The sequence below is a fragment of the Camelus bactrianus genome, chromosome 16, assembly GCF_048773025.1.
Source record: "Camelus bactrianus isolate YW-2024 breed Bactrian camel chromosome 16, ASM4877302v1, whole genome shotgun sequence".
Classification (NCBI taxonomy): Eukaryota; Metazoa; Chordata; class Mammalia; order Artiodactyla; family Camelidae; genus Camelus; species Camelus bactrianus.
In genome coordinates this window covers 42,694,756-42,709,539 of record NC_133554.1, presented here as the reverse complement: position 1 = coordinate 42,709,539, position 14,784 = coordinate 42,694,756, and the positions used below count along the sequence as shown (strand labels likewise).

General features: G+C 43.0%; 2 protein-coding genes across 3 annotated transcripts in view; one reads left to right on the top strand and one right to left on the bottom strand.

The window, feature by feature from the left end:
• EFTUD2 (elongation factor Tu GTP binding domain containing 2) overlaps nt 1–10,907 on the bottom strand; it is a 34,579-nt gene extending 23,672 nt beyond the window's left edge. The window contains exons 1-4 of the mRNA XM_010959509.3: nt 10,754–10,907; nt 8,176–8,284; nt 764–929; nt 25–103 (exon numbers count right to left, since the gene is read on the bottom strand). Of these exons, the coding sequence (XP_010957811.1) occupies nt 25–103; nt 764–929; nt 8,176–8,280 (350 nt within the window). The 5' untranslated portion in view covers nt 8,281–8,284; nt 10,754–10,907. The remainder of the gene's footprint in view (nt 1–24; nt 104–763; nt 930–8,175; nt 8,285–10,753) is intronic.
• Nucleotides 10,908–11,059: 152 nt separating this feature from the next.
• Nucleotides 11,060–14,754, top strand: DNAAF19 (dynein axonemal assembly factor 19). Of its 2 annotated transcripts, none has more exons than XM_074343296.1 (4): nt 11,060–11,205; nt 12,973–13,055; nt 13,522–13,654; nt 14,322–14,754. In XM_074343296.1, the coding sequence occupies exons 2-4, from the start codon at nt 12,982–12,984 to the stop codon at nt 14,751–14,753; spliced, it is 639 nt and encodes a 212-aa protein (XP_074199397.1). In that variant the 5' UTR covers nt 11,060–11,205; nt 12,973–12,981; the 3' UTR covers nt 14,754. The 2 variants fall into 2 exon arrangements, with proteins under 2 accessions (XP_074199397.1, XP_010957810.2); XM_010959508.3 differs by having other exon boundaries at nt 12,973–13,124.
• Nucleotides 14,755–14,784: the final 30 nt, after the last annotated feature.

Here is a 14,784-nt window from a genome sequence, read left to right as displayed (position 1 = left end):
AGGCTGCAAGACCATATAACTTACTCCATTTCATACACCGTAACAGGTAATGTCTGCTCCATCAGAGTGAATTTCTTGGTTTTCACTGGCTTAATGATGGGTTCTAAGAGAAAAAAAAAAAAAAAAATAGTAGTGATGTGCAGGTGGGCACAGAACATAAAAACACAGAGCCCTATTCCATTAGACTGAGCTTTCAGAATGTATGATACATGACATCAATTTCTGTTCTTCTCAAGGACCACTCATGTTGAGAAAATTTTGGAAATGCTCTTTGGCACAAGACAGTGAAGGGTCTTGAATTGTGGACTGGGGAGTTTGGACATCCTTTTGTGGAAGGAAGGGAGAAGACTGGATACAGGATGAGGTCAGCGTCATTACAAAAACCTCTCCTTGTATTTATAAAATGCAACTACTTTCCAGAAGACCAATGAAAATTATTAAAGGACGGGAAAACAAGCACTGTGAGGATTGGTTAAAGGAGCTAGTGTTATTCAGATGGGAAAACACAGACCAGAGGGAGAACTTAAAGAGTCTTTAAGCACCTAAATGGATATCAGATAAAGAAATAACTGTTATTTGCTTGGTAACAAGCTACGAGTTTTACTGAATATAAAACAGGGTTTATTGAATCTCAATCCAAAATTAGTACCTGAGCAAAAAACTCATCAGTTCATTCACTGAACTTTCAAGACTAGTCATGGCTATGAAATAAAGTTTTCTGGTTTCAATTTCACCTCTCACAACCTGAGGCCTCCAGACTCACCTGTGAGAGGCTGGGTGTCCTCCTCCTGAACAATGGTCTCCACTTCAGGCCCATACACCTCCTCGGCTGTGGGGTAGTACTTTTTGTCCTCATGCAGCACCACCTCCATCCCAGGGTGGTCTTCGTCATGATCTCCTACGTCATCATCGTCGTCATCATCATCCATCTAAAAGCAAGAGAGGGAAGGAGGCTGTAAGAGGGGTGCACTTTTCCTGCTCAATGACTGACTACAGTACACAAGTTAAAAGCAATGACTTGACAGCTCCTTGAGTTCCACGCTAAAAAGTCAGTGGGGCAGCTTCTACTCTTGTGTGATCTTTCACAAAGAGAATAGTGTAGCCCTGGCTATGGATGGCTCTCCTGATTCAAACTGGCCCTTTCCTAAATATGGGTCATAAGTTGATGGAGATTGAAGAAAACAAATGGTTTATCACAACACACACTTTTAAGGAAAAAAAAAATTTCCTCCAAGGGCAGAAACCAGAGGGAGAAACTGGGAACAAGTCCATACCTTTAAAATTTTCACTTAGTGACAATATTGTTTTTGAAAAATACCTCTGTGACAGATAAATAACAGGTGCTGGCAAGGATGTGGAGAAACTGGAACTGTCATACCCTGCCGGTGGGAATGTAAAACGGTGCAGCTGCTTTGGAAAATAGTTTGGTAGTTCCTCAAAATGTCAAACACAAAGTTACCATACGACCCAGAAATTCTGCTCTTAGGTATATACCCAAGACAAACAACAGCTTATGTTCACACAACTTAAACAAATGTTCGCTAGTAGCATTACTCACAGTAGTCAAAAGGTAGAAACAACCCAAATGTCAATCAACTAATGAATGAATAGATAAAATGTGGTACATCCATACACTGGAATATTATTTTGTAATAAAAAGAAATGAAATACGTTTTCATGCTGCAGCATGGATGAACCTAAAAAGCTTTATGCTAGGTAAAAGAAACCAGACACAAAAGACCACCCATTGTACAATTCTGTTTATATGAAATGTCCAGAATAGGCAAATTTTTAGAGACAGAAAGTAGACTAGTGGTTGCCTAAGGCTGGAAGGGATGAGAGGCAATGGCTAAGGGGTAAGGGGTTGCTTTCTGGGATGACAAAAATATTCTACAACTGACTGTGATGATGGTTGCAGAACTGTGAATATACTAAAAGCCAGTAAAATGTACATGTTAAATGAGTGAATTGCATGGTATGTGACTTATACTTCAATAAAACGGTTAAATAACTGTAACCTGCATTTTTCTAACACACAGGTAATAAGAACACAGACAAGCAAAGAATAAAATTGACAGCACATATATTTATACCTTATATTTTGGGATGACTATGGTCTACCACGTACCACAACTTGTTTAACAATTCCCTATTCTCTAACACAGAGGTGTTTCTAATTTCTAGCACTATAAACATCACTGCAATGGGTACTTTTTGTACACCCATCTCTGTAAGTATCTCTCATTATTTCTTTAGGATAAATCCCAGAAGTAAAACTGTGGGGCCAGAGGATGTATATGCACCCCAAAGGCTTTGATGTGTATTTCCACCCTTGGAAATGCCTCATCAGCACACTCGCAGGAGTAGCACATGAGAGCATAACACATTCTGGAGTTGGACGAGAGGTCATATGGCCTAACAGTCATTCATTCAGCAGACACCTACCCTGCCAGGCATGCTTCTGGACACTGCCCTAAAACTCCTCATACACTGAGAATCCTGTTAGATGTGAGGTGTCTGTTGGGTTTGTTTGTTTAGTTTGTTTACCAGAGGTACTGGGAATGGAACCCAGGACCTCATGCATGCTGAGCATGTGCTCTACCTTGAGTTATATCCTCCCCCTGATGTGAGCTCTTTAAGAGCTATTTATCTTGGTGTCCTCAGTGCACAGCACGGTGCCTGGCATACAGCAGACCCCGTCAAATGAATGAATTCTTTCAACATATGTCTGCCCTAATGAATACTTTCAGTAACACAGCACTCACAAGACAGCCCATTTCCCTGATGGAAAGTGAGTCTTTGTAAATGACTTCAAACTTACCTCTTTATATATTAATCCACGGTCATAAGCAATATTGAACAAAGCTATGCCCTCTACTGCTAAAACATCTTTCAAATAATTAAAAGCAGCTATTGTTCCAAAACATCCTGGTTTATTCACTTGCTCAAAAAATATTAAGCACTTAATATGTGCTAGGCACTGTTCTAGGTCTTGGTACAATAGCAATGAAAAAAGAGAGGTGATCCCATCTGAGCAAAAATGTGATGGGAGAGTAAGCTCTACACGTGGTGGGGGGAGCATTCCAGTTGGCTGAGTGGGCGAATGTGCAAAGGCCCTGAGCCAAGGACAGGCTGGCAACTTTGAGGATTAGCAAGGAAGCCAGTATGGTGAGAGTTCAGTAAATAACAGGGAGAAGAGTACAAGCTGAGGTCACATACAGGGTGATCATGTAGGATCTTCTGGATCATTCTAAGTAATTTAACTTCATTCTATGGCAATGGTTCTTAATAGGGGCAACTTTGCCTCCCAGGGAAATTTGGCAATGTCTGAAGACATTCTTGGTTGTCAAAACAGGGTATGCGTGTGCAGGACCTGATGGGTAGAAGCCAGAGATGCTGCTAAACATCCTACAAGGCATAGGACAGCCCCCACAACAAAGAATTATCTGGCCTCAAATGTCAATGGTAGTGAGGTTAAGAAGCCCTGTTTCAGCAGTTCTGAGCAGAGGAGTAATATGATCAGGTTTTTGTTTTAAAATACACTGTGGTTCCCACACCAAGAACATACCAGAAGGAGGGAGATTAGTTAGGAGGTTACTGCAGTGATTCAGGGAAGAGATGGCAGTGATAGTGACTTGCACCAGAGAAGTAGATGTGAAGGTGGTAAGGAGAGGCTGGATTCCACATAGATTTTGAAAGTAGAGTCAAAAACGTATTCTGATGAATTCAAAGTAGGGTTGAAAAAAAAAGAGGCAAGGTTTTTGACCTCAGCACCTGAGGAACGGCATTGTTGTTACTGAGACAATGAAGACTGTAAGAGCAGGTTGGAGGCAGGAGAAGAGGACAGGGGATGGGAAGCTCTGTGCTTAGCCTTAGGTATGTTAAGTTTGAGATACCATGTAGGAAGTTGGACATATAAATCTGAGGTTTAAAAAAAAGGTCCAGGTTGGAGATACAAATTTCAGTGAATAGATGGCATCTGATATACTGGATGAGACCAAGGGAGTGCCTATAGATAGAGAACAGGTATTAGGAATGGAGCCTTGGGGCGTGTTGACAGTTAGAGGTCAGGGTGATGTGGAGGAACTGGCAGGAAAGACTGAAAAGGACCGGTCAGAGAAGAGAAGGAAACCCAAGGGAAGAGAGTATTTTAAGGAGGGAGTGATCAGCTGGGTCAGGTGCTACAGACAGGTCAAGAAAGATAAAGACTGGGTCTGGGACAGAGGTCACTGAGGACCTTGACAAGAGCAGTCTCTGTGGAATGGGAGAGGCAAAAGGACAGAAGCGGATTGAGGGAAAACGGGAGGAGAGGATCTGGAGGCAGTAAGTAACAACTCTTTTGAGATGTGCTGCACTGGGAAGTGGGGAAATGGGAGGTAACTGAAGGGGGACATGGGGTCAAGAGAGGATTTTATGATGAAAAAACAGCAGTCTGTATGCTGATGGGGATGATCTAGTAGAGGGGAAAATGACAACATGGGACACAGAGAGAACTGCTGGGGTGAACATCTTGAGTAAATGAGAAGAGATGGGATCTAGTTTCTAGCAGAAAACATGAACGAATCACCCATAAGAACAGGAGGGAAGGTATGTGGTACAGACTCAGGGACGTGGGGAGGTGTGGTGGTGGAGGCTTGCTTTTTCCTTCACCCAAATTCCAGCATGTCAACTTCTTTCTTAAGAAGAACACAAACTCTCCAGTAGTGAGCTGACTGGCTACCTCCCACCATCTTTACACTCTACTTCCATTAATGTGGCCTAAGATTATATTAGCTCTTTTGGCAGCCATTCATCTCCTACTGCTGATGGCTCCAAGACAGCTATCAAGCCAGCTTCCTCCGGCTCTATACTGCTGAATGCATTTTGAGTCCAATTGTAGGGTTTTATGTAATAATTTCCACCTGTAATTATCTCTACCTGAGTGTCCTGACAGTAGCTCAAACACGACAAGTCTAAAATAAGACTAAGCAAGCATCCTTTTATCATTCCTTTTGTCTGTTAATAACCAGTGTTCGTCTGCATCTCAGCTCCCTTCACTCAAACAATGGCCCAACTCTACATCCTTCCACTGTGATGAACTTCTGGCTGGTCTCCAAGCCTCCCTACCCTCCCTTCACTGAAGGAAGGGTCCCAGCATCTTGCTTTGATCATGCCATCCCTTACTCCCAGCTATCCACTCTAGGATTTCTATAGTCTGGCCCCTTCACCTCCACTTCACACCCACAGCTGTCCTCCAGGGACTGCACTCCAGCAAACAGGAGGAGAAAACATTTTCTCTTAACACACAACTTTTGGGCCCCTGCTCACTCCATTCCTTTCTAGAATGTCCTTCCATCTTTCCTGTCTCCATTATTAAAATTCTATGCATCTCCTTACTGTTACATACCTCAATAAAAAAGTTTTAAAAAATCTATGCGTCCTCTGAGGACTAGGAGGTTATAGGAACTCTCATCCTGCTGGAAGGAGCGTGAGCAGGAATAGTGCAGTCATGCTGAAGAGTAATCTGACAGTATAAACACATTAAGTATATACACGAGCCTATGATCAGCAACTCTGCTTTTGGAATATAACCCAGAGAAACGTCACAGGGTGCATAAAGGGATATATCTGAGAATATTCACTGCAGTATCACTTGGGGTGAGGGGAGGTTGGTGGTAGGTAACCTGGGTGATGCACACCAGGGAGAACTGAGCAGCAAACCAGATACCACAAACTAGATGTACACACAGCAACAGAGATGGAACCTAAAATGCATCACTCACCATGAGTTTGAGTGGCAAAAATAAGAAACAGAATGATGCAGATTAACACGATACCATTTGCTTAAATTAAAAATACACACACAATACAACTCTACATATTTCACAACTCATACAAACAAAAAAGCATACACACATTAGAATTACTATGGTAAAAGGTGTGAGGATGAAATAAATAATAATTAGTGCGTTAATTAAACAAGGGCAGAGCCTTGCATGAGCACTACTACTGAGGAGCTTGGACTAGCGTATGATTAACAACCCTCTGAACTGAGATGAAAACATTCACACATTGCTTAACCATTCCTTTTGTTTTCTTTTGTTTTTGTTGTTGTTAACAGCTTTAGTGAGATATAAGTCACATTTCATACAATTCATGCATTTTAAATGCACAATTCAGTGGTTTTCAGTATACTGAGTTGTGCAACCATCACTACAATCAATTTTAGATCATTTTTATCACTCCCCCCCAAAAAAAACCCTGTTCTCTTTAGCCATTATCCCAATTTCTGCCCCAACCTGGTCAATTAATAATCAGTCTATTTTCTGCCTCTACGGATGCCTACCCATTCTTCAGGTCCACTCTGATTGTCAGTTCCTCAGGTATCTTTCTTGGTCATTCCATCCAGGGATGCTCTCTCCCTATATATTATTACTAGGGATGTAAGTTAGTATCACTTAAATGGTGCCTGTCCTTCCCTGTTTCATGTTATAAACACTTTTGCACTTGATCTCCTCTGGCAAGCAGCAGGTTCCCGGAGGGCACGGATAGTGCCTTGGCTCTCTCTGCATCATGATTCCTCACAAACAGTAAGTGCTCTATAAATACGTAATGGATGAATTCTCGGACTTTATTTAGCCTGGAATTCAAGTTTATTGGGATCACTTTGAATTTAGATTCCCTTACCCAATTTATAAGTTTATGTCATGTGTACATTTTATAAACCTCTCTTCTCTATCTTCACCGAAGTCATTGATAAAAAAAGGTTGAAAAGGGTGGGACCAAGCACAGATGCCTGGGGCATGTCCCAAGAGCTCTGGCAGTGATCCAGTAACCAATACCCTTTGTGCCCCATGGTTCAATTGCTGGGATCTCTCCTAATTGTGTTGTCTCAGCCCATTTTCTTTCCACAAGAACATCATGAATTATATTGGTAACTTTGGGAAGGGGAGTGAAATGAAATGAGGAACAATGAAGACTTTCTATTTGGTTTGAATGAAAATGTATTCATGAATTACTTGTATAATGAAAAATAATCCCTTTAAAATATTTTATAAAAAGGTTTTATTAAAAAAGTCTTCAAATGCCTTGCCCAAATCAAGACACATAATGCCCACAGCATATCTAAGACCTATATCTCAATCTAGTAATCAAATCAAGAGAAATTTATTTTTATAAAACTCATAATAGCTTCCTAAGTGTTCAACAGTCATCTATTCTAAAATTCCTTCCATAATTTTTCCCATGGATGCACATCACACTCACTAGTCTGTGGTTTCTGAACACAGTGCTTTTTTGCTCTATCTTTGAAAAGGTGGACAAGTTGCCTGATTCACTTTCTAGCACCATGGCCACTTGTCATTTTCTTAAAAATGACCACAGTGGTTCTCAGCTTACCTCTGTAAGGTCACCCCCACCACCCTATCCAGGATATAACTCATCTGGACCTGGAGACCTGAACACATCTAAAGCTACAAGATACTCCCTTTTTGCCTCACCTATATGGCTTCAATTTTCTTTTCCCAGTGTTTATTCTATTTTTTTCTGGTTTGAAGGACATTCTTCCTGATGGAGAAGACAAATGGCAGCTAGGACTTTTGTCCCAATTTCCTGCTGTCCCATTAATATCAAGCCTCCATTGATGAGCACGGGGCCTATCTACTTCTTGTTCTATCTACATCTTGTTTTAAACATTTTCATCTTACAAAAGCCACTTTTGGTGTCTTTTGTAAGCCTCAAGCCATTCTGGACTTCATCCTCCACAGCTCTCCTGAAGAGGAGTCATAGGAATCTGCGCCTCCCCTTCCTATTGCTTTTATGCATCTTTTAAAACCTGAGCTTACGAGGGAATTTCAAGGGCAGTGGCACCTGAAAAAGTTGACTACCTTTTTTTTTTTTAAGTTGGAATTATTCATGATTGTCAAAAGGCACCTCAGGCAAATGGAAGAAGAACTACTACCAGGTGAACTAGAGCTCAGATTATAAAACCACCCAACCAATGAAACTACCTTACATTCTCCTTTGGAACTTCAGCAGCCAAGCTTTTTTAGGCGCAGTATGAGACCCGAGTAAGTCATATTATAAAAAGGGCAATGTTAGAGATACACACAGGGTATTATGGGAGCACAAAGGATTCAGTACTATATTGCTTTTTCAAAAAAGAGTGAGATGAACTAAGTAATAAATTTGTTTTACCTCATCAAGATCTTTGGTCTCTCTGCCCAATTCATCATCATCTTCATCAGAATCAAGCTCTGGTCCAATATAATTCCCAAACTCATCATACAAGTCAGTATCCATGATGCTAAAATTCAAGAAGAGAAATTAGATGCTGGCAATGTAATCAAGGCCTCCATGACGTGGCCCATCCTAGACCATATCCCTTCACACAATCTCCTTTCCAGTTACATCAACCAGCCCGTTCCCCCAAATCCCTGTACTTTCCTCTCCTCTCTTTTCTCCTCATTGTCTGTTCAAATACTCTTCTCCTATTTCTCTTTTTTAACACTAAAAGCATTTTAACTTTATAATAATACCAGAAATTTGCAAAAATAGTACAAATAAATTTTTTTCCTAATTTATCTGAGAATAAGTTGCTGACACAATGTCTAATAGTTCAGAGCAGGAGTTGGCACACTGGCCTGTGCTCAGATCTGACCTGCCAACTGTTTTCATACAGCTTGAAGGCAAGATGTTTTTCATATGTTTAAATTGTTGGAAAAAAATTAAAAGAATAATATTTCATGATACATGAAAATTAGTTACATGAAATTCAAATTTTGGTGTCTATAAAAAGTTTTATTGGAACACAGCCATGCTTATCCTTTTATATTGTCTGAGCTGCTTTCACACTAATAGCAGAGATGAGTACTGCAACTCTTTCAGTGTCTTTCAGTCTCAAACAGTTCCTTGGTCTTTCCTTGATTTTTATGACTCAACACTTTTGAAGATAAAAGCCTAGTGAATGTGTAGACTGACCCGTAATTTGGGTTTGCCCGATGTTTCCTCATGATTAGATTTAGGTTATACATTTTTGGCAAGACTATCACAGAAGCGATGTTGTGTTCTTCACAGTCCATCTCCTATTAGATGGCACATGATTTTAATTGGTCCCATCGGTGCTGATGTTGATTTAATTACTCGGTTATGGTAGTGTCTACCAGGCCTTTCTATTGTAAAGTTACTTGTTTTCTCTTTGTAGTTAATAAGTATTTTGTGGGCTACCTCCACTTCAACTATTTAAATTCTATTCCAAGTAACAGTTCAAATGCCACTGTCTTCAAGCATTCCTAGAGCCTCAATTTCTCACTCTCCAATGCTGCTACAGCCTTCTGTGTCTTTATCAGCATTTAATCCTATTCTGAATGGTAGTTAACTATACTAATTACCCTCACCAACAACTCTACAGCTTGTAAGTAATAAAAAACAGACCAGAGTGTGGGTTCATGGTCAGGGCTCTGAAATTGGAAGACCTAGGTTTGACTTCAAACTTTGTCACTTAATAACTATGTCACTTCAGGTAAGTTACTCACCTCTCCAAGCCTGTTTCAATTGGAAAATAAAATGATTAATTCCCACTGCACAAAGGGTTATGAGAATTAAACAATATAATCTGTGTAAAGAATTTATCACAGTTTCAAGCTCAATAAATGTTAGCTGGCATTATATTTTGGCCTTTCTTGAATACAGGAACCCTGTGTTCTTTGTGCCCACCTGTCAAGGGCCAAGACATAGGTGGGAACTAAACAAATGTTAACAGAACAGAATGTTTAATTTTGGGATACTGATATTTCTTGCATTGCACTAGGCTAATCCCTCCACCTCCCTCAATGCCCCCCCATGAATGCTGATTGTGGGTAAAATAGAGAATAAGAGCACTAATAAGTAAACGTAAATTATGCAAACTTTCATACAAGTGGAGATGCTTTTTACTTTCAAAGAGCTATCACATCTGTGCTCATTTCATTCCCCCAAGACATCCATGAAATGACTGCATATAGTTTTATAGAAGGCTATTCGTGAAACATCCCACCTCATTTCTGCTTCAGGGCCTTTGCACTTACTATTCTCTTCTGAAATGCTCTTCCTTTGGACATGTATACCCTGCGCCTCCATTTCACTGAAGTCTACTAAAATGTAACCATCTCTGAGAATCTTTTCCTTGTCACTCTCAGAAAGCCCCCCTATACCTACACTCCCCAACCCCCACTTTCACTGTTTAATTATTATCACTCCAACTACAGTTCAAGCAAGGGCTTTGCTTTTTTCACTTAGAACGGTGCCTGGCGCAAAACAGAACCTCAGTAAGTATTTATTGAATGAATAAATGAACGCCTCCAACAAGGCACAGAGAAGCTAGTTAATTTCTCCACGGTTGCATAAAACTAGTGAATTTCACTACCAAACTTCACTGCAGCTTCCTACTAAAACGCAGGCTCTCAAAGGAATACAAAGGACGAAGGGAGCTTTGTTGAGAAGGCGTGAAGGCGGCAAAGATGCAAAAAGAAGTGAGAGAGCAGAATGGACAGTGAGACAACGACTCCTGCCCAGGGAAGGGGTTTTATGAATGGACAGTATGGAGGGAACCCCAGAATCTGTGTGTGTGGGTCGGGGCGGGGGGGAAGTTCATTCCCTTTCCCGTTCCACGCCAAAATTTACCCATCTGTAAAGTGAAAGGGGCAGATAGCATTAACATCTCTTCTAAATTTGACATTACTCAATTTCCCATCCCACCGAAGCAACGTTCCCACGCGGTTATCCCGCATCGGCTCACCTCCCGCCTGCTCAGCCAAAAACTCCGAATTCGCCACGGGAGACGGTGCTTCCGCCCCACGCCGCTGCACCGTCTGCGACTGTCGTCCGGAAGGACCCCGGAGACGTCGCGGTCGCGTTTCTGCCCCGGAGGACAGCCCTCTGCCTGAGGACCAGCTCGGAGGAATGCCGGCCGCGGACACATAAACTTACAAGGCAGAGTTGTGGGTCTCCCAGCCAAGGGGTGGGCTACTCCAAAGAAAGTGAGGCTTGAGGAGGCGTGAATCTGATCAGGCGCCTAGGGGCCACCCTGACGGGGGCCTTAGGGCCGGTCACGTGGGCAGGCTGTTGGAGCAGTTGCTGGGCAACCACACAGCGGCAGGGCATGGTCTACGCTGAGCGATCCTGCTCTGGCAATATCTGGGCAGCTCTAAAGAAAGGAAGGAAACCAAGTCCGCGGCTGCTGGGGTGAAGGTCAGGGGGCGGCAGGGTTAGGTGTTCTATTTATTTAATGACTGGGGAGGACTCAGAACTGGACAGGAGCCGGGATACCTGAGTTCAGTTCCTGGCCAGCCCATTCTCTTTCTTCTTGTTCAGCTGGGAAGGGGAGGGCTCCTGGGTTGGTTGTAGACTACCTGCTTCCCTGCCCTAGGGCTGTTGATGATGACTTCGCCACATAATCTAGCTCAATACACTAGGAATCTGAGGTCAAAGGGGTCTCACAGCAAGTAAATGTCTGAGCCAAGACTAGAACCCTTATAGGTGATCTCCCTACAGAACGTGTCAATCAGCCTCAGATATGCGGAAGCTGCAGAAGTACCATGGCAAAACTAAAGACGTGGGGGGGAGGGTGTAGCTCAAGTGGCAGAGACTATGCTTAGCATGCACAGGGGCCTGGGTTCAATCCCCAGTACCTCCTCTAAAAATAAATGAATAGACCTAATTACCTCCCCCAACCAAAATAAAATAAAACATTAAAAAACAAACAAACAAACAAAAAAACTAAAGACGTTGCCCAAGTACCTAAGGACCTGTGCTCCAGCCCTGAGCTGAACAGAGGGATTTGGCAACGGGGATCATTGAGCCCCTTTCTCTGCCACATCTACTTGATTTCCTGCTCAATCATTGCATCTGGTTCCTGGTTAAAGACATTTAACAATGGGTGAAATTTTATCCCTGGGTTCTAAAAGAGTAGGTTACAATGGAGAGGGTGGAGTATAGTTCAGTGGTAGAGTGCATGCTTGGCATGCACAAGGTCCTGGGTTCAATCCCCAATGCCTCCATTAAGAATTTTTTTTTTAAAAGAACACCAATATCTTTATATATAAAGAGTAGGTTACAATAGTTCTGCTTCTGCGTGAGGGCCTCTACCACAACTCACGAAAGAGTGAGCCCATGTGGAAGCATGAAGGGACTGAATTCTGAAATCCAAATGCTTCCTCAGCCAAAGCACCAGTATTAAAACATTTTTAGAGGCAGAATAAAAAAGAATGAAAAATTGCCATTTGCAACAACATGGATGGACCTAGAGGGTATTATGTTTAGATATTATGGGATATTACAAGGTATTATGAGTCAGACAGGTATTATGGTATTATGAATCGTACCATACGATTTCACTTATATGTGGAATCTAAAAATCAACAAATGAACAAGCAAACCAGAAACATTCATAAATACAGAGAACTGGTGGTTGCCAGAGGGGAAGGGAGTAGTGGGATGGGCAAAATAGAGTCAGACAATTAAGAGGCACAAACTTCCAGTTATAAAATAAATAAGCCATGGGATTGTAATATACAGGATAGGGAATATAGTCAATAATATTGTAATAACTATAAATGGTGGCAGATGATAACCAGACATCATGGTGATCATTTCATAATGTATATAACTGTCAAATCACTATGTTGTACACCTGAAACTAATATAACATTATATGTCAATTATACTTCAATTAAAAATATAATTTTACAGGCAGAGAACAAAATTAAGATAGGGATCCAGATTGAAAGTTGAGACTATTCTATTTTCAGTGACAACAAGTCTTAAGCCCTCATTGTGCAACTCAGCTCCCCTCTGTAAAATAGAGAACTAGATTTTTTAACAGCCCCCCAAAATAAGTGACAAGATACCTAGAGTGCTTTGGGATCATTCTGAGGGCTGGCAAAGAACCCAGATGCACCCCCTACCCTGTCCCTGATACTGACCCTCTGCTGACATTCATTCCTTTCTCCTTCCCAGGCACAGGCCATGGAAAGGAATGACATCATTGACTTCAAGGCTTTGGAAAAAGAGCTGCAGGCTGCAATCACTGCTGATGAGAAGTACAAACGGGAGAATGCCGCCAAGTTACGGGCAGTGGAACAGAGGGTGGCTTCCTATGAGGAGTTCAGGTTGGCTTAATGCCATTTTTCTCAGGCTCTCCTGTTATGGTGGACTATAGTGGATAAGAGCATGTGCTTTGGAGTCAGACAATCCTGGGCTCTGTCTTGGCCCTACCCTCTGCTACCTGTGTGATCTTGTACAAGTTATTTAACCTCTCTGAGCCTCTATTCCTCATCTGTAAAAGAGAGTAACCATTGTGATTAAATGAGTTATCACATATAAGATTCTGAGCACATCTGGCATGTGGGAAGTGTTCAAAAGCTGTCAGCCATTGTTGCTGCTGTTTTTTATTATTATTGTCATATTGGCCTGCCAACAGATTCAGCCTGTGTCATGAAAGTCCAGCCATCTCATACCTACAGACAGCATTAGGTTCATCCCCTAATCTCTGTCCTTTGCCCACAGGGGTATTGTCCTTGCATCACATCTGAAGCCACTGGAGCGGAAGGACAAGATAGGAGGAAAGAGGACTGTGCCCTGGAACTGTCACACTACTCAGGGAAGGCCCTCCCAGGACGAAACCACTGAAATTTCCCGGGTAGGTGGGGCCCAGCAGGATTCTCTGCCATGAACCTCCAATCCTGTCTCCTTACATTTTCCTTATTTCTCATGTTAGGCCAACAGAGGCAGGTTTCTGCCTCCAGTCTCAGAAAGAAGAGCAACCAGCAGGTGGTGGGGCTGAAACTGGGCAGTACAAGTCAGAAAGGTGGGCTAGGCAGACCCCTTGCAGTCAGTCCTCTGGCTTGCATTCCCAGATCAGATTTGGGTTGCTCTGCCTCCAGGTTCTATAGTATAGAGTACATGATCCTCTGGCAGTGTTAGGAGGGAGATCCAGCATGTCAGATCCTTAATACTCATATTGAGTTCCTGTCTCTCCCCCTGAGGTTTCAAATCATCCTTCAAGCCCTATCAGAGCAAACTCTGACTTAACTCTCGCAGAACAATTCTCTGTCCACATTCATTGGCAGGAAAATCCTGGTACAACTGAGAATCTCAAATCATAGCCTGCGTTCCTTGGGACCCTCCCTCCCCATCCCATCCCCAGTTGCCTTGTCTGAAAATGAGGCCCACAGGGACCACAGCCTTCCCAAGGCTCAGAGAGTGGTACCAGAGCTTAGATGAAAACCCACAGGCTCCCCTCACTGTCACTGTCACAGAGCAGCTGGAAGCGCTCTGGACTCCCCTTTCCTCCCTTTGTGATCCAGGAGAAAACGTTCCCCCAGCCTGAGACCTCGGCTGAGTTCTACCGTGACTGGCGGCGATACCTGCGGAGTGGGCCAGAGCGCTACCAGGCCCTGCTGCAGCTCGGGGGTCCAAAGCTGCGCCTTCTCTTCCAGGTGGATGTGGGGTTTGGACTTCTTGGGGAGATGCTGGTGGCACTGGCCAATCACGTGAGACCAGCTGACCGGTGGGTGGTGCTGGGGGTCCTGCGCAGCCTGGCCAGCACCGGACGCTTCAACCTGAACCTGAGCCTGATGAGCCATGCAGAGAGAGAGAGCTGCAGAGCCTTGTTTCAGAAACTGCAGGCCATGGGCGCCCCCAGCTCAGAGGAGCGGGATCTGGAGGAGCAGCCTGGTGGGCTCCAGGAGGTGGAGAGTCTCCTCCAAGAGCTGCTTAGGTTGTACCAGGTGGACTGAGGGGACTAGTTACCTGCAGAGCCCCCTAGTG

Coding starts and splice junctions, on each gene's coding strand:
- DNAAF19 (XM_010959508.3), top strand. CDS start 12,982: ATGGAAAGGAATGACATCATTGACTTCAAGGCTTTGGAAAAAGAGCTG. Junction 13,125..13,521: donor GCTTCCTATGAGGAGTTCAG/GTTGGCTTAATG, acceptor CTTTGCCCACAG/GGGTATTGTCCTTGCATCAC. Junction 13,655..14,321: donor AAACCACTGAAATTTCCCGG/GTAGGTGGGGCC, acceptor TTTGTGATCCAG/GAGAAAACGTTCCCCCAGCC.